The 18553-nt window shown below is 37.4% G+C and overlaps 1 protein-coding gene across 1 annotated transcript in view; it reads left to right on the top strand.

Moving 5' to 3' along the window:
- The window catches only part of DMD (dystrophin), a 2715231-nt gene that overhangs the window by 1960793 nt on the left and 735885 nt on the right, over positions 1–18553 (top strand). Inside the window, exon 52 of the mRNA XM_055122927.1 lies at positions 3613–3845. Within this exon, the coding sequence (XP_054978902.1) occupies positions 3613–3845 (233 nt within the window). The remainder of the gene's footprint in view (positions 1–3612; positions 3846–18553) is intronic.

The raw sequence follows: 18553 nt of genomic DNA, 5'->3' as shown, positions 1-18553 counted from the left end.
GGAAGGACAGAAGTGTGAAGTGGCCTGTGCTAAATGGAGAGTTCTGGATAGAGACGGAGGTGTGTGGGACCACGGGAAGAATGGAAGAGGATGAGGCTGGAGTGTTAAATCTGCATCAAAGAACACAGATAAGAGTCTTATATGAGGGGCTGGAGTGATAGCATAGCGGGGAGGGTGTTTGCCTTGCATGCGGCCGACCCGGGTTCAATTCCCAGCATCCCATATGGTCCCCTGAGCACTACAGGGGTAATTCCTGAGTGCAGAGCCAGGAATGACCCCAGTACATTGCCCAGTATGACCCAAAAAGCAAATAAAAAAGAATCTTATATTAACTTAGAAAGTGGATAGTCATTAAACAGTGTCAGAGAAGCAGGAATTATAGTAGGGCAAAACCCAATAGTGTACCTAATAATTGTCAGAATAATAGGAGGCAACTTTTACACACTTTAATTTAAAACATCTTTGGGACTGTTATTATTTGTCCCATTATGCAGGTGGAAACTGACACTTGGGGAATTTCAGTTTGGTGAGCATGGTATAACCTCTTTCTTGAAGTTATGTGTAGTCTTGTCCCACCCATGTAGAGATGGTTTTGAATGGTAAATGATGGAAGGCACAGAAGATCACTGGTGAATCACCTAATTGATCCATAAGCCCAGTTAACTCATCTGTTCATGTATGGTAGAGACAGACGTATTACTTATACTCCCTACTGTCTAAATCTGTTTTAACTGATTGTTTTTGGTGTTACCTCTTCCTTTTTCATCACTGGAGAATTCTGTGATTTGGTCACCCTAATGTCATTTTTTTAAATAAAAATTGAGTACTTTTAATCATTTTGAATAATTCTTTGTTCTTAATTGTCTGGTCCTGAAATTACTTTTGATGAGACCTTTTCTAAAATGTGAATTCAGAAAATATTGATCTGTCCATTAAATTCAAATAATTCTCGGCATTCTCATTCTGCACTGCATTGAAATTTATGGTGACATGATCATTTCTACTTCATTTATCATTTGCTTGTTGGGCAAAAGTAAATTTGGAGAAAAAATATCTATTTGTGCTCTCTTTAGAAGGCCAAACTTTCAGTAGGTCAAGTTTTAAAAGAAAGCATTATCGCAAACTTCTCAAAAGTCATTTACTTCTTATAAACTATTATATATTGACTCTTATATTTTTATTCATTTTTAGAACAATTGGAATCGATTCACAATTTCTCATCAGTTAGGCTTTATGAAGCTAGTTTTTAGATTGATATTTTAGTTTGGGGTGGAGGAGTATACACCAAACAGTACTCAGGGATCACTCCTGGCAGGCTTGAGACACCATATGGGATTACGGAGATCAGACTTAGGTCATCTGCATGCAAGGCAAATACCCTACCCACTGTACTATTACCCTGGACCCTAGATTGATATTTTAATGTCAGTTTTTTTTTAATTCTTGCCCCTTAAATCCTTTCCTGGGATTCAGCTACTCATTTGAACCCCTCTTAAGATTTCTAGAACTTGTTGGCTATCATACTTTCTCCTATTTTAACTGTTGAATCACAGACTGTGCCTTTTCTTTCTGTATTCCTTCTTGAAATATACTCTGAGCAGTTAGTTTAACCAAAAAATCTGTTTTTAAATCTCCTCACTTATTGTCTTTCACTTGATAGTTCTTAGCATTTTTAAAATTCTAACACTTCACTCTTTTTCATTTAGATTTTTATAAAAGAAATTTTAATTGAGACTCTATGGTTTACAATGCTACTACATGTTTACATGCTTTTCGTGCATATCATTCCAACTCATTTCTGCTTTGTGTAAGATGATCTCTTCCATTTGTAGGAATATATTTTTGATTCTTGAAAGTATAGCGAAACAAGAGGCATTTATCCATCCCTCTTATCAACTTTGCCTATGAAAGACAACATTTTTTGTATAATTTTCTCTTTTTAGCTTTTTTTTCTGTTTTTGGGTCACACCCGGCTATACACAGAGGTTACTCCTGGCTCTGCACCCAGTAATTACTCCTGGCAGTGCTTGGGGGACCATATGGGATGCTGGGAGTAGAACCTGGGTCGACTGTGTGCAAGGTAAACACCCTACCCGCTGTGATATCGCTCCAGCCCCTCTTTTTAGCTTTTTTATTTAATTTCTCCAAATTTAATTTTCTTAAAGCATCTTAATTTATAAATTTATTCAAATTGGGTTTTTGAGATACAAAATAAGGAATATGATACAATCTTGAAAAGAAATTTATGGCTACTTCAGAACAGAATAGCAGCATGGCACATTTTTCACGTGTTTCTAGAATAATTGTCTTGTTTTATATGGCTCTCAAATATTCTATAGAGATGAGATTATATCTTCTGTGGCTTACTTTTAATGCTTCCCTTTTGGGACATGAAACCCAATATTTCTTTACAAGTATTCATCTTGATATACGAGGCTCCAGGGTCCATTGCCCATATCCACGGTTATGCATTTTGCCCTTCTCGGCTTGAATAATCCAGTTAATTGTTGGAATTTACTAAAAGTCTATACACGGGAGTTTAGCACCCTTCAGTAAATATAGAGCCTTATAGAGACCTTTGATTATATTCCCCTTCTATAGTTGGGAATTATCTGTCCATTGCTGTTTCTTATTTAATAGGATTTTGTCAAATAGTCATTTCTAACATTAAGAGTTTTCTGCTAGTTTGCTAATAGTGTCATTTTTGACGTTAAGCAAAGCACTTTTCTTGTATTAATCATTATATCGACACAACTGCCCTACAGCAGTTATTATTAGCCCCTCTTTGCTGTGGAGAAAGACAAAACTTGGTGAGAGGTTAAGTAATTTAACCAAGATCATAAAGATCCTGAGGCAGAGAGGAAGATTCTCTACCAAGTACTTTTACTCTAAAACTTTATATCCTAATCCTCGTTACCAGAGGCTTTTTAGAGTAAGCTGCTCAATGCTATACATATTCATTGATGTTTTTTCAATGTCCTTGTAACAGTGTTTATAAAGGGATATAAAAATGTTACTTTGATTTTCAAAAAATAATGTAGCATGGGTTTACTCCACTATTAACCATCTTATTAAATAGTCTAGAAGAAAGGGGGAAATATGATAACTTTTCCCAGTTTAAACTATAGAGCTAATTCAAGAATTTTTCATTTGTTTGATTTCCCTCTGGCCTACTTCCAAAGTAGTTTACTTCCTATTCAAATAAATTATAAGTCAGAAATAAGACCTTTTCTATTCTTTACTTTTGCTCTTTCCTTTTAAGTAAAAGATGTAACACCTGGTAAAGCCTGAACTATTTTTTTAATTTACCAATTCCACAATATGTACATATATAACTGTGTATAAGTATTTAAAATATCCAACAAAAATAATAACAAAATCACTTTAAACACTGTTCATTTTAGATTATTGAAAAGTTTAGTCTTTGCATTTTCCGGTTATGTTTTACTCTACAAAGTATCTGAGTTTTCAGAAAAAAAGCAATAAAAATAAAACTTTAGCTCAAATCATTGCCCTTCTTGTTAAGTTGAATTATGGTTATTGGAATTGAAAGAGGCTTAGGCTTCTGTTTCTAATTTTTCTTTTTTTTCCTTTTCCAAAAAAAATATTTAGCTCCGAGACAGACTGTTACTCTGGTGACGCAGCCTGTGGTTACCAAAGAAACTGCCATCTCCAAACTAGAAATGCCATCTTCCTTGATGTTGGAGGTACCTGCATTGGCAGATTTCAACCGGGTTTGGGCAGAACTCACTGACTGGCTGTCTCTGCTAGAACGAGTTTTAAAATCACACAGAGTGATGGTCGGTGATGTTGAAGACATCAATGAGACCATCGGTAAACAGAAGGTAAGAAGGGGGTGAGTTTTCATACAGTGTTTTTCGACACATCTCTTCATTCTCCTAGACCCATTTTCCATCCATTTTGAGGCAGCATTTCTATCTCACTGAGTACTACACTTCCTAGTAAGTTTGATCAAGGAAACAAATTACTGTAGGTATTGAAAAATGCCAAAATTTAAAGAGGAGTAATATACAGAAACAAAATTAAAAATCTGGCAAGTATAATTGAATGAATTATAGTCACTAAACAACTTGAAAAATCTTTAAATAAAATAAGTAGCTTCATTGAGTTGTTTACATTCATACTTTGCTTTGGTACTATGCACCACAATTTACGAAGGGATCAGATATAATAATCTGTGAATTGGTTTTTCATCCACTCTTCTCAGTTTTGCATGCCAAATTTCTTCCTCCAGTGATAAACATAACAATGTTAGCTGTAAATTAAAAAGCAACAAAACATATTTTAAAACACCTTAGACCTTACTACTTAATACTGATATTCATGTAATGTCAGTATCAAACATTTAGCATAAAGATTGGAATCCATTTTTCAAAGTATGTCATCAACCATCAGAAACATAGTAATCCACCAACTTTAAAGGAGTGTACTGAGCTACAAGTCTACTGTATAGCTTTGAATTCTTGAATGAATAATAAAGGTAGAAAACTTTTAGTGTCAGAGCTATAGTACAGTGGGGTAGGACATTTGCTTTACATTCAGCTAACCTGGGTTCAGTGCCTGACATCCCATATAGTTCCCCAAGAATTTCCAGGAGTAATTCCTTAGTGCAGAGCAGGAGTAACCCCTGAGCATTGCCTGGTGTGCTGCTCCACAAAATAAATAAATTTGTATTTTTAAAAGTAAAAATCTTTCTAAAGTTTTCAAATATGTAAATGATATTTTTTTCACTCTAAATTATTTTCAAGTCTTTTCTAAAACAGTTGTACATTGAACTAAAGGTATTTAGTTGTATAAAATAGTTTGAAAGAGAGATTTTTAATTTTTTTATTAGAGAATCACTGTGATATACAGTTACATACTTATGAACTTTTATATTTGCATTTCACTAATACAGTGATGGTTTACCCATCCCTCCCCCAGTGCCCATTCACTTCCACCAATGATTCCGGAATCCCTCTCACCACCACCCCCACCCCCCACCACCCCACCCTACCTCTGCGACAGGGCATTCCCTTTTGTTCTCGAAAGAGATATTTTTAAAAGTGAACTGCAGGAGCAGAAGTGGTAGTACACTGAGTAAGGTGCTTGCCTTGCACCAGCCAACCAAAGTTTGGTCCCAGGCATCCCACATGGTCCCCTTCACATGACCAGGGATGATGTCTGAGAGCTGAGCCAGGAGTAAGTCCTGAGTACCAACAAGTGTGGCCCACAAAACAAAGAAAACAATGTGAATGCCTGTTGACATGGAATATCAATCATTTTCTAGCAAATAACCTTCATTTAAAGTATCTTGAATATAGATTTAGAAGACCTAAATGCAATATCTTAATATTTTACACAGGAAATGCTTGTGTTCATAATTTGCCCTGGATTTTGGGTTTTCACTTTTGAGTGCTGGGAAAACAGAATCACATTCATCATCTAGTGAAGGATATAGTGTTTATAGTGGTTTTAAAAAAGGTATACATGTATATCATTCTAACTACTTTATAACTGCTTAAGTATTATAGCCACGTAAGTTTTTTATCAGAACAAGCTTTGAAGGCTTATAAATGTGTACTCTTAGGGAGGAACAGAATAAAATTCAAATTCAAATATTTGGTTCCTGTGTCCTTATTTTGTAATGATACTCCCTGCCAGCACTAGCTCTAAGCAGGACTATCATATAGTGATTTTGATGTATTTATATATGTTTTGTGTATGTTAGACATGCTGCTAAAAACTGTTCCAATTGCAATGTGCTGATACATAAAGAAACAAGAGGTACATTCTTTGTCACTTTCATGCCAATGCTTCCAGGACTGTTTACAACCAGAAGAGACGGTTTGTTGCCAGATTTAAATTAAGGGCTTTTGAGTTATATTGTCTGGCTTTATACTTAACTCCTCTACTCAACTATGTGACTTTCTATAAATTGTTTAATATCCCTATAACACGGGTATCTACATGCACATTATCAGTAATATATGATTTGCCTAATAGATTGTTGTGAAAATTAAACCAGGTCACTTTTGTAAAATGCTTTCTACCTTGCCTTGTTTATTGCAGATATTCCATTAAAATTAGAAATTAGGGCCTCAAGAAGTGCTCAATGCTAGAACATGTAATTTGTGCACTTGAGGTTATAATACAATCCCCAGCAACACTTCATATACCTAGTGCTATGCTAGGTATGTCAATGACACTTCCACTTGTGACCTTCTCCTCAGACACAATAAATTGTTGGTTTTCTACACAGCGCAACTAAGTATGAGAGAACTCCACAAGAAAAGAGAACTATCACAAACATAGCAGCATGTGAACAAGTGTGTAACCCCTAGCAAGCATGACAATGCTAAATGTGTGAGGTTCACCACCAAGTATATGAAACCCAAGTCATTGCAGCAATAATAATAATGGGTAGAGAATATGAAACTTGAAAAAAAGGAAAAGTTTTGAAAAAATTAATTTCCAGGTTTCGATCACTAGTACATTGTGTAGGGCACTCGCCTTGCATGTGGCCAACCTGGGTTCCATCCTATGTCCCTATATGCACCCCCTTTTCCCACCTGTAGTGATCCCTGAGTGAATAGCCAAGAGAACATCCTGATAGCAAACCCCAGATGTGATCCCCAATGCAAAAAAATAGTTTCTAGAGCACACTCCAAGTCAATTTGCCACGTAAACTGTCATATAATGAGTCTTTATGAAAGTAACTATATTTCCACATCTGCACCTGTTCAGCTACTGAAATGAATGCCTCTATAGCAGTCCGTAGATTCTTAAGTGGGAAAATAGTTTTACTTTTTTCTTTATACAGGGAGTGTGAGCTTTGTCTTTTGGAAAGCACCCGCCTACTTGATAGTCTCCAGAGCTCTCCATATAAAAGGAATTGTTTCTGAAGGGACTAGCTCTTTGGTATTGCTTCAAAGAGATAGATAGCTCTTGAATTTTCAAAGTAAAATTAAAGAAGTTCAGGTGGCATGTCTGCAGTCATAGGAAAATAAGATTTGTACATAGGGTGCATTCATTTAGTCTCCTTTCTCTTACTCAGTAGTGGTGATGTTTTTCTTGATGCTTCCTTTTATATTTAAAATAATTTGCAGGAACTAGGGAAATGGCTCAAAGGTCTGGAGCGTATGCTTTAAGGGGGAGTCAGGGGCATTGTATTTAATCCCTGACAACTCATGGTCCCCTGAGCACTGCCACATGTGGCTTCCAATGCAAAAACTAAAAACTCATAAGCACATTATTAATTAGTTCTTGGCTTTTTATAGTTTTATTCACTAAATTGTAGGTATAAAGTCTTTTAACAATCATTTAAACAAACCTCTGTGTTAGTGTGCATGCACACACACTTGTGTGTTTAAGAAAGGGAGCATACAAAGAGATGAAAATTTGGAGAGATATTTGTTATAACATCAGAAAAATAAATGATTTTTCTAAGTTCCAAATACAGCACGCTGCAAATAGTATTGGAAATAAGGTAATACTCTAAAAGATCTTTGAGAACTATAGAACACTATGTTTGCCTATTTATTAATCTTTTAATTTAATGGCCTTTTTCTGAGCTATTGGAAAGTACCCAGGAAATCCATTCTAAGATAATATATGGATTTCCAAATTGAAAAAAATATCAAAAGGAATATCAGTTACATAACATGAATTGTAGAATTGTAGAATAAAATGGAACACATTCTTAATATTATATGTCCATCACTGTTGTATTGCTTGTTGCTTATCTAATGCTAACAACACTATGAGATAATTCTAATTCATAATGAAGCTGAAGGACCTGTCCAAGTTCAAATAGCCCGGAGACATCAATGGAGGTTGAACCCAAGCTGTCGGGTTGCATCATTTGTAACCTTAGTCCCCGTGGTTTGTTATATCCCTGGGGATGCTTTGGGTGATATTGACAAGATTTAATTCTTAGAAAGGACACCTTATAAGCCAAATATGGGAAAAGATCTGAGGAAAAGTCTGCCTATGATCTATGATCAAACTTAAATAGAACATTGAAGAAAAAATTGCAATTAACCAGACTTATGAAATGGGAAGGACAATCCCATCTGAGGGAACAAACTGTGTCTCTGAGGTGGGAAAAAAAGGTGTCATATGTCAAAGGGATTGTGGTTCCATCTGCCTAAAATTAAAGCAGTAACTGAATTAGAGAGGTGGGATTGAGAAATATGGACAAATTCTAGCCCGACTAAGGAGTTTTGAGTGCTTAAAAAGTTTAAATCATGAAGCAGTTCTCAAATGTAATTTATTTTTAATCAGATTTTGTTTATTAGTTATTGGCTCACAATCCTATGAAATACTGAGAATACAACTTTGCACCTTGATATATGTGTGTACCTTACCAAAGCTCATCCCAGTGCCTCACGCAGTCAAAAGAAACCCTCTTCCCTTTCCTCATGCTCCCCACTTTCCACTCCCCCCTAACCAACATATTGGTATAAAGCCTTTAAGTTACTTTTGTTGTCTTTTGCCAGCTCCATTGCTTTGGTTTTAAGAATATAATTTAGTTGTATATTGCTAGGTTTCTATGACATCTAAGGTCTGATTGCTCCATAGCCAAACGTTTGACCCCCCTCTACCATAGACTTCAGGTAGTGAGTATCATATAGTGTTTATAGATATGGACTTACGCTGCTGTACACATAAAACAGATAATATATAAATGCTACCAGCATAAAATGCATTTTAAAGTATTAAGGGTAAAAATCTATACTATAGCAGGTAAAGAACTTGCCTTGCATTTGGTGGGGTTCAATCTCTGGCACCAAATATGGACCCCTGAGCCCTGACTACCACCAGGAGTAGCCCCAACAACAAAAACTTGAGTGAGTAGAAAGTAAACTTACTTGAATTAGTACAAAGGTAATGAAAAAGGACTGAGGAAAAAAGAGGGATTTGAGTATATCTAGGCATATAGTTATCAATAACAACCTGAGTTTCTTTGATGCACTCATCTCTGTCTAGAATAACTGTGTTCCATATTAGAAGTTCTAAGAGATGAGGGGAGGTGTACTGGTAACATTGGTGATGGAGAATGGACACTGGTGGAGGGATGGGTACTCAATCATCATATGACTGAAACTTAATTATGAAAGTTTGTAAATCTGTAACTGTATCTCATGGTGATTCATTAAAAAAGGAAGTTTTATAAGAGAGAGCCCAGTTTATGTTGCTTGGGTCACACACCTATCTCTTAGCTAGAGCAGAGCAGAGAACTTTACTTTTTTCATTTTTGAAGGGGGTAAGGGTCACACCTAGTGGTGTTTAGGGTTTACTCCTAGATCTGAACTAAATGATCACTCCTAGTGGACTTTAACCATATGAGATGGTGTGGATCAAACCCAAGCTGCCTGCTTGCAAGGCAAATACCCTATCCTCTGTATTATCGCTCTGGCCCCCAGAGAACTAATTGATTTAAGAGACCATTTTCCCCAATGCACTTCATAGTGAGGAAGAGCTAATTTCTCCCTCCCTTCAAAGAAATTAGTGGTTCTGGAAAATGAGGGAACGAATATTGAACAATGAATAATGTGCAGATAAATCAAGAAAAAATGTGTAAAATAGGATGGATTGTGGAGCAAATGAAGGATATACATACACACGATTCCCATGTTTATGTATTTCAATTTTGTAATCCAGAGACATGCTGCAAATAGCAGTTATATCCCAGGATACTAAATATATTTGTTTGAACCTTACTCATTTCATGATTGGTTTGCAATAAACTGTTTGTTGAGATTTTTTGTCTCACAACTCAACACGCAATATGATACATAAGAAATGAGAAACAGTGGGTTGTGGCGAAGGCAGGCCCACTCGCAGTCAGGATGTGGAGGCAGTGTTCAGAGGACCGGGAGCAGCCTCCCCAGGCTCTTCAGGGATGCCCGGCAAAGGATGGGCAAGGGACGGACTCCCCGCACTATCCAATCCGTCCCTTACGGCGCAGATGTAGTTGTTGTTATGGCTGTAGTCTCAGTTATTGGAGTTCAGTCATCCTAGACACCTCTCAGACCTCAAAGTCTCCAAAGTCTCAGTTTTAGTGCTCATCTTCTTCTTGTCTTCTCTTCATTGTTTTTCTCTCTTTCTATCTTCTTCCTTTGTGCTCTGCTTCTATGCATGCTGTTGTGCTCTTTTCCATCCATCTCTCTAGTCTCTGTCTGACTCTGGTCTATGTAGTCTCTCTGGTCTCTTGACCTCCAGTCTGCTGCTGCGGTCTACTTCTTCAGTCTCTGATCTCTTCTTCTGACTTCTACTAACCCTGTGACCGTGTAACTTCCTGAGGACCTCACAACCATCTGACGACCTTCTGACTATCTGATCTCTCTCTCTGATCTCTCGCCTTCTGACCCTCCTGACTTCCACAACTGACCATCTGACATTCTGACCTTCTGACCTGACCTTCTCACCATCCCTGCCCCTTACAGCATAGTTTATATAGAAAACATGTAGGGGATACAAAGGTGGGGTTGAACATTAACAAATCAACAACGAGAGGTAAGGCCACTCCTCCAGGAGATCAACTCAAGGACAAAATCTCATCTAAGGGGATTAGATTACTAAGAGATCCGCTCAAGGGTGGGATTCCATTCAGGGTGTATTGCTTTCTTCTTTCCTCAGCTAATAATCCACTTAAATAGTTGTAGTAAATTTAATTCTAATAATATTTCTAACAATGTCATTTTGTATGAGCACAGTAAGAGATATATCAAGCTTGAAGTTTGGTTTTTCCTGAAAATATTTCATTATGCATTCCAGACCACAGTCCTCAGGCCAGGTTAGTCTTCCTAACCCCAGCAGGGTCCTTATTCAGTTACCTCTTTTGGGTGATGACAGAATTTGTCCATGACCGTGCTCTTAACTTATAGTTAAGTATTATGATGCTTGGCCTAGCCCATTTAGATTCCAGGTAGTTCACAGCTTGCTCTGGGTCCATCATTCCCTCATTCCCTGCTTTTGTTTGTAGTGCCAGGAGGGCAACTTGGAGGGCAACTGAGGGTTAATTCAAGTAAATACAGATGCCCAGGAGTAAATATTATTTTGGAGTCAATTAACTCCCATGTCACAATGCATAGCATCAGTTGTGTTCCTGTGTCTATACAAAAAGGACATTGATAAATAAACCTTGCAAATGACATAAAGGAAAGAGAAAAGCAACATAGGACTATTGTACCTCAGTTGCTCTGTTATAGGAGTGGCTCAATAAACCGTAAGCTCCTTTTGGGAGAAGCAAAGTATTATCCAACAAACATTGATATTTCAATGGCTATTATTGTACATGCACTGTCGCACTGTCATCCCATTGTTCATCGATTAGCTCGTGTGGGCACCAGTAACGTCTCCATTGTGAGACTTGTTGTTACTGTCTTTAGCATATCAAATATGCCATGGGTAGCTTGCCAGGCTTTACTGTGTGAGTGGGATACTCTTGGTAGCTTGCCGGGCTCTCCGAGAGGGATGGAGGAATTGAACCCAGGTTGGCCATATGCAAGGCAAATGCCCTACCTACTGTGCTATCGCTCCAGCCGCATGAAATATGATAAACTTCATTTTACCAGGGTTTGGGGAATGTAATTGGAGCTGTGAAGCAGTGATAGGTAGGTAAGAAAATGTGTTGGTATATTCTTTGAATATAGGAGCACTTAGTTTTAAATTCATGAGATTCAAATGAAAAATGAGACCATATAGTACTTGAAATATTGTTCCTTGAAAGGAAATAAAGACATGGCATTTAATATGATGGCTCTTGATAGTCTAAACCAGTATTTCTTATTTGGGGTCCGTATGGACCCTCTGAGTCTCTAGATAATCCAAGGGGTCACACATGAATATCATTTAAGTGGTGGCCAACGCACAAGACTAGGGAACCAGCTAGCAGGAGAAAGGTTCCACAGGAAGGAAATAGGGTCAGAAGGAGGAGACAATAGGAAAGCAGAGGAAGATGTAAAATGTGCAAAGTGTATCTTTCATGGAGATACAGGTTTGAAGCTTCAAGTCCATTTTTTAAAAGTATGAATTAACAATATAGGATAGTTTCTAATGCTTGCTTTAGAGTCAAAAACATATTTTCCCTTTTCATCACATGTATAAGTTATCAGAATCACAATGTTTTGGTAGCTAACATTTTTTATTGACATAATTTATCATATTAAGGGAAAATATTACCAGGGTTTTCTTTTTCTCTGAAAGTGATGATTGCATTTGATCTTTAAGTAATGTAAGGAGGGAGAAAAGGAGTCAAGAAAAGAGGAGAGATAAGGGAAAAAGCAAATGATAGAGGAAACAAATAAGGGTAGAAGGGGAGGGAAGGAAGAAAAAAGGCATGGGGGAGTAAGGAAGGAAATTTCAGTGGAAAAGAGGGAAAGGGGAACTAATGAGTGAAGGAGGGATTGAAGCAAAAGGCAAAGAGAGGGGATGGAGAGAAGGTTACAGGGGAAATTTGGGGATAATTTGGTGACAATTGAAACTGTGTTGATATCAACAGATAATAAGTAGCTTAATGATACCATTATTTTAATATGTCTGTCCTGGAGTCTGATGGCCTATGTGAAATAACTTACAGTCTCTTTTCAAGTCATTTTGGCCAGGTGTTCAGGGCAATTCACCAGTAAATCTCAACCACAGGCACTTTTATAAAGAATTGAATTGGCAAAGGTGTTTTCTCCTCTAATAAGACCTCTCTAGGCTTGGGTTGAAACAAATTGGCCAATCTGGACAAGATGACAAAAGCATTGTTCAAGGTTCATTTTTAACTACATATTACACTGCAACCTGGGAGATTTCATTATCCAAAGATTGAATGAGCAGTTTTACTGGGTACAGTGTATATTTAAATGGGAATTGTACAGAAGTGTTCATTTGTTTTATTGTTGTTAAAGTTGTGTCTTTAATAAAAAATTCCATGATTTTGAAAACCCCTGTCTACACCAAAAACAAGCAAATGACTCTAGGATAGTTCTGATTATAACTCTTGTTGGATAAATTCAGCTACAACCAAATGACGACAAAGGAAGTGTCTTTTGTGGATTTACAAGGAATGTTCTAGCAGTGTGAGAGGTCAGAGGAAACACAGAATCACTTTATTTTATTTTTTTTTATTAGTGAATCACCATGAGTTACTGTTACAAACTTATGAGCTTTCATGCTTGCATTTTGTTTACATCCCTCCACCAGTGCCCAGTCCCCTCCACCAGTGTTCCCAGTATCCCTCCCACCCTCCCACCCCATCCTCTCTCCCCACCCCACCTCTCTGGCAGGGCATTCCCTTTTGATCTCTCTCTCTCCTTTTGGGTGCTGTAAACACAGAATCTTTTCTTGTGTATTTTTGTTTTGTTTCAGTGCCACACCCGGCTGTTCTCAGGACTTACTCCTGCCTCTGTGCTTAAAGGATCACTCCTTGGGGTTCTGGGTGCCATATTAGGTGCTAGGGATCAAATTCCAGTTGGCCAAGTGCAAGACAAGGTCCACGCCACTGTAATAATACTCTGCCCCCGCACTAATCTTTTGACAAAAATGATCATAGTCCTCTAGAAAGCTATAATTCTGTGGATTATTGATCTACCTTCACACAATTTTCTTTCCTTATATAATGAGAGTCCAAATCACTATCATCTTCACTAAAGGATTTTAAGATTTGTCAATGTAGTTTTGTGATATAATATACTCCATTTTCATGACTTAACAAACTCTTTTAAATAAAAGGTCATTTAACCATTTGACCCCCAAAATCAAATGTTAAGTCTCATAGTAATTTGTTATAGAGAATGTTATCACACACCATTTTACCCCAAGAAACACAAGATTTCCAAGTCACATACCTTATGGCATCAATTGACTTCACCATAAAATTGTCTGTCAAATGCTTAATAAGTTAAACTCTACCATGATAGTTACATGGGATCCAACTTAATACCTCTACTGCAAACCACAACACCCAAAAGGAGAGAGAGCAAAAGGGAATGCCCTGCCACAGAGGTGGGGTGTGGTGGGGGAGGATGAGGTTGGGTGGTGGGAAGGATGCTGGGACCATTGATACTGGAAAATGGACACTGGTGGAGGGATGGGCACTCGACCATTGTATGACTGAAATGCAAGCACGAAAGTTTGTAAGTCTGTCACTGTACCGCACGGTGATTCACTAATAATTTTTTAAAAGTCAGTATTCAGTATTTTTGATGAAAGATTAGAGAAAATATAAGGAAATTTATATTTGAAATTGTTTTTATAAAGTTAATTCTATTCATAATATAATATTTAAAATGCATAGATTTAATTTAATGAGTAAATTTGCTCTATCATTTTATAAACCTTTATTATCACTATTACTTTATTATTACTATTATTACTATGGCCGGGAAGCAATAGCACAGTGGCTATGTCATTTGCCTTGCATGTGGCCAACCTGGGTTCTATTCCTCTGTACCCCTTGGAGAGCCCGGCAAGGTACCAAGAGTATCCTGCCCACAAGGCCGGCATGCTACCTGTGGTGTATTTGATATGCCAAAAACAGTAACAAGAAGTCTCACAATGGAGACATTACTGGTGCCCACTCAAATAAATTGGTGACCAATGGGATAACAGTGCAATGGTGCTATTCATAAATTTCTTCACATATCTAGTTAGGGGATTCTTCATATAAAATATTATTTTTATATCAACACCCCAAATACTCCATCTTTGTCCTTTACTGAGAAAGCAATAAGTAATTCTACGCTTTAATCTTTTCTGAAAACGAATACTGCTATATCCAAAATATTAGGTCTTTTGAGAGTTTTCAATTTCATCCTAACGTTAGGAATGTTACATGCATAGTGGTTTGTTCATTCCTTAATTCAACAAATCGTCCTTGAAAACCCGTGATATACTGAATACTAAAGACATGGCAGAGGACTCTTAAGAACTGATGTGAAAGTGCATAGTAGAATAAACATTTGGCTTTAAATTTCCCTTTAGATATTAGTGAATAATTGGGAATGAGATAAAGTAGTGATCACACTACTATTGTTTTTGTATATCCATGTTTTTCTAGTTATCAATCAGCATGTATATTAATATTTACACAAAATAGGTATGTTTTAAACCTATAAGCTAAGTAAATGATGTTCATATTTCTTCTCTTTTTCAAATACCTGCTTAAGATGACCCTAAGTTACGACATCATTCAGATTCTTTAGAAATACTATGGTTACTTTTTGGGTTTTTGAGTTTGTTTTCTTTGGGGGCTACACCTCGAATTACTCAGGGTCTACTCCTGGCTCTGCACTCAGAGATGACTCCTGGCAGAGCTTGGGGAACCTATAGGGCTCTAGGAATTGAACCCAGGCCCACACTGTGAAAGGCAAGATCCCTACCAAATGCACTAGCGCACTAGCCCATATTGTGAGTATGTTTTTAGGGCTTTTTGTCTAATACTATGTTTTCATAACTTTTATATATTGACCTCTTTATAATGTAAGATGCATGTTCTCACCCACTGGGGACTAGAAATAAGGCTCTAGGATCTGACTTTAGAGTATATCACTGTCAGAGAAGCATAAAAATAAGAATATTAATTACTGCAAGAAAAATAGATATGTCAATTTCAAGCATAAACATTTTAGAGTAAATGAAAGTCATTTATTTTACTCTAAGTAAGTGACCTACCTCACTCATGTAGAAGACAGTTAAACTATATATCTATCCTCCCAGGTATATTATTATTATTTTATTCAATTGTTTGGGGTAGTTTTTACTTTTTAATATTTTTTTCAGTTTCTTAAACTATGCTAATTGTTCAGGAGATTTCCAAGGTGTTCATAACTGCTTTGCTTTGCATAAGAAGCATGTTTTTATAGTCTCTACAAAGTCACAAAAAACTTTGTATCAACAAGTTTATATTAACTTTACATCAAATACATAAAAATAACCTTGAATTTAATAGTAGCAATTTATAAATCCGTCTAGGCTTCCTTGTCTTTATGTTTTATATTTTCTGTAAATAAGTCGAGTGATGTTCAATAATCACATATCACTTGTATCACTTGTCATCCCATTGTTCATTGATTTGTTCGAGTGGGTGCCAATAACATCTCCATCCGTTTCTGTCCAGTGCTAGTGTAGCCCAATGACGTCACCTTGATCCAGGAACACGAAGAGCCTCAAACTGCTCATTCAGGGTCTTGATGAAGAAGTCTGACCATCTCGTAGGTGGGCAGCCACTCGGTCTTTTGATATCCTGTGGAATCCAGTCAGTAGTAGCTCTAGTCCAGCAGTCATCTCTAAATCGAATTACATGTCTGGCCCATCTGATTTTTGATGCCTTGGCAGAGGAGAAAGCATCCCTGATTCTTTTTTAAAAAAATTTATTGAATCACTGTGAGATAGTTACAGGCTTTGATGTTTGAGTTACAATCACACAATGATCAATCACCCATCCCTCCACCAGTGCACATTCCCCACAACCAATATCCCACCCTCCCCCTGCCTCCATGGCAGGCAATATACCCTATACTCTCTCTCTACTTTTGGGCATTATGGCTAGCATCCCTGATTCTTGGTCATTGATGGAGGTCAAAACTCCAGATTCCTTCCCTCACTTGAGTGAAACGTGTTACTCCCAGCATAGCTCTTTAGATTCCTCTTTGGGATACACAAATAGTGTTCTCATTCTGTTTCCATAGGGTCCAGGTCTCTGAGGCATATGTTAGTGCAGGAAGAACGGTAGAGTTGAAAAGATGTGCCCAGAGTCGGAGGTTCTTCTTCCTCTTAACCACTTTTTTGACACTCTTGAAAGTGTTCCACCCTGCTCTCTTCCTCCTATGCAGTTCAGGTGTCAGGTCGTTTGTCATGTTGACTTCTCAACCTAGGTACACATAAGTGCTGCATTCGGAGATGTTCCTTCCGTTGAGGGCAAATGGAACATCAGGAACTAATCCATTTCTCATGAACATTGTCTTTGTGTCAAAGCTGAGTCTTTGTGAGATTCAGCTGCAGTCCAACCTTTCCACACTCACGGTCGAAGCAGGCCAACATTCGTGCTGCTTGACTGATACTTGATGTTATGAAAACAATGTCATCAGTGAAGCGGAGATAGTGGTGTAGTTGCCGTCCCTCTTGGAGAGCCCGGCAAGCTACCGAGAGTATCCTGCTCACGCGGCAGAGACTGGCAAGCTACCCATGGCATATTCGATATGCCAAAACCTGTAACAACAATGGGCCTCATTCCCCTGACCCTGGAAGAGCCCCCAGTACAGCAGCATTTAGAAGGATGAACAAGGAGAGGCTGATAAATCACATATAATATTATTATATGTTATTATGCATTTTCAAGATACTAGCCAAAGACATAATATCTTTACAAATTTTATAAAAGCTGAGTGTATTTTGTAGTAAATTAGTCCCCCTCACCAAAACCAATTTAATCTATGTTGAGCTTTCAAGGATAATTTTTAAAGTTTTCATATGGAGCTTAAGTTGACCATGGAGAAGCTTTGGGCAGAAGAATATAGTTAAATTCAGTATGTTATATGAAAAGTTGAGATAAAAGAGTCATTTATACTTCTTAATGTTTTTCTGCCCTAAAACTAAAAGAACTAAATTCTAATATGAGGGTCAGGGAAGAATCAGTATCAACTTTGTCAAGATTAAACTTTGCTCTCATGTCAGATTATATAAAAATTATAAAAGCTGCCTCAACTATGACCATAATGGGCATTGAGCAATTTGACATAGAAATTACACTGCCACTTTACCACAATTGCCCAAATTCCAATTTTTCGAGTTCTATAATAGGTGTTAGGCAATAGAAGAGGACAGCTATTGGGGGCAGACAATAATAACCAGCAAGCAAGCAAGAAAGAAAGAACCTATGTAAGACAGATGCAATTCTACAGTCAACCTGTTCTTTAAGTCAAATGAGGATGCCTTTTTAGCATTAGGGAACTGATGAGATGAGAATCACGGGGCCATTTCAAGGTGTGAGTTCTAGTCAAATTCAATTTCGAAGTTACAACACCAATAACTTAGGGTTCTTTCACACTTCTTAAAATTGATTATAATGACTGGAAATGCAGAGTTGACTGATTTGTCAGGAGCATTTAAACCTTTGAGAGGTATCCAGGTCTTATTGAGGAAATGTGGATTTTAATACTTTTTGATCTGTATTGATTTTTTAAATCAGTGTCTCACTATAAACTTATTTTTGTCTAGGACTGTATATATTCTTGTAAAGATGCTTCTCTTTCCTTGATCTGCTCCTTAAGCCACTATTTTTTTTCTCTTTGGGTCACACCTAGCGATGCACAGGGGTTATTCCTGGTTCTGCACTCAGGAATTACTCCTGGGGGTGCTCGGGGATTGAACCCAGGTCAGCTGCGTGCAAGGCAAATGCCCTGCCCGCTGTACTATCACTCTAGCCCCTAAGCCATTAATTATTGGGAACTGGTATGTAGGTCAGTGAGACATGGCAAGGTTTTGCATGAAAGAGGACCTAAATTTGAGCCTAAGCAGCAACACTTGCCCTGTTTAAAAAGGAAAGGAAAAAAATCAAAGC

Source organism: Sorex araneus, chromosome X (genome assembly GCF_027595985.1).
Source record: "Sorex araneus isolate mSorAra2 chromosome X, mSorAra2.pri, whole genome shotgun sequence".
Classification (NCBI taxonomy): domain Eukaryota; kingdom Metazoa; phylum Chordata; class Mammalia; order Eulipotyphla; family Soricidae; genus Sorex; species Sorex araneus.
Note: the sequence above shows the minus strand (reverse complement) of the source record. Positions and strands in the feature narration are given on the sequence as shown.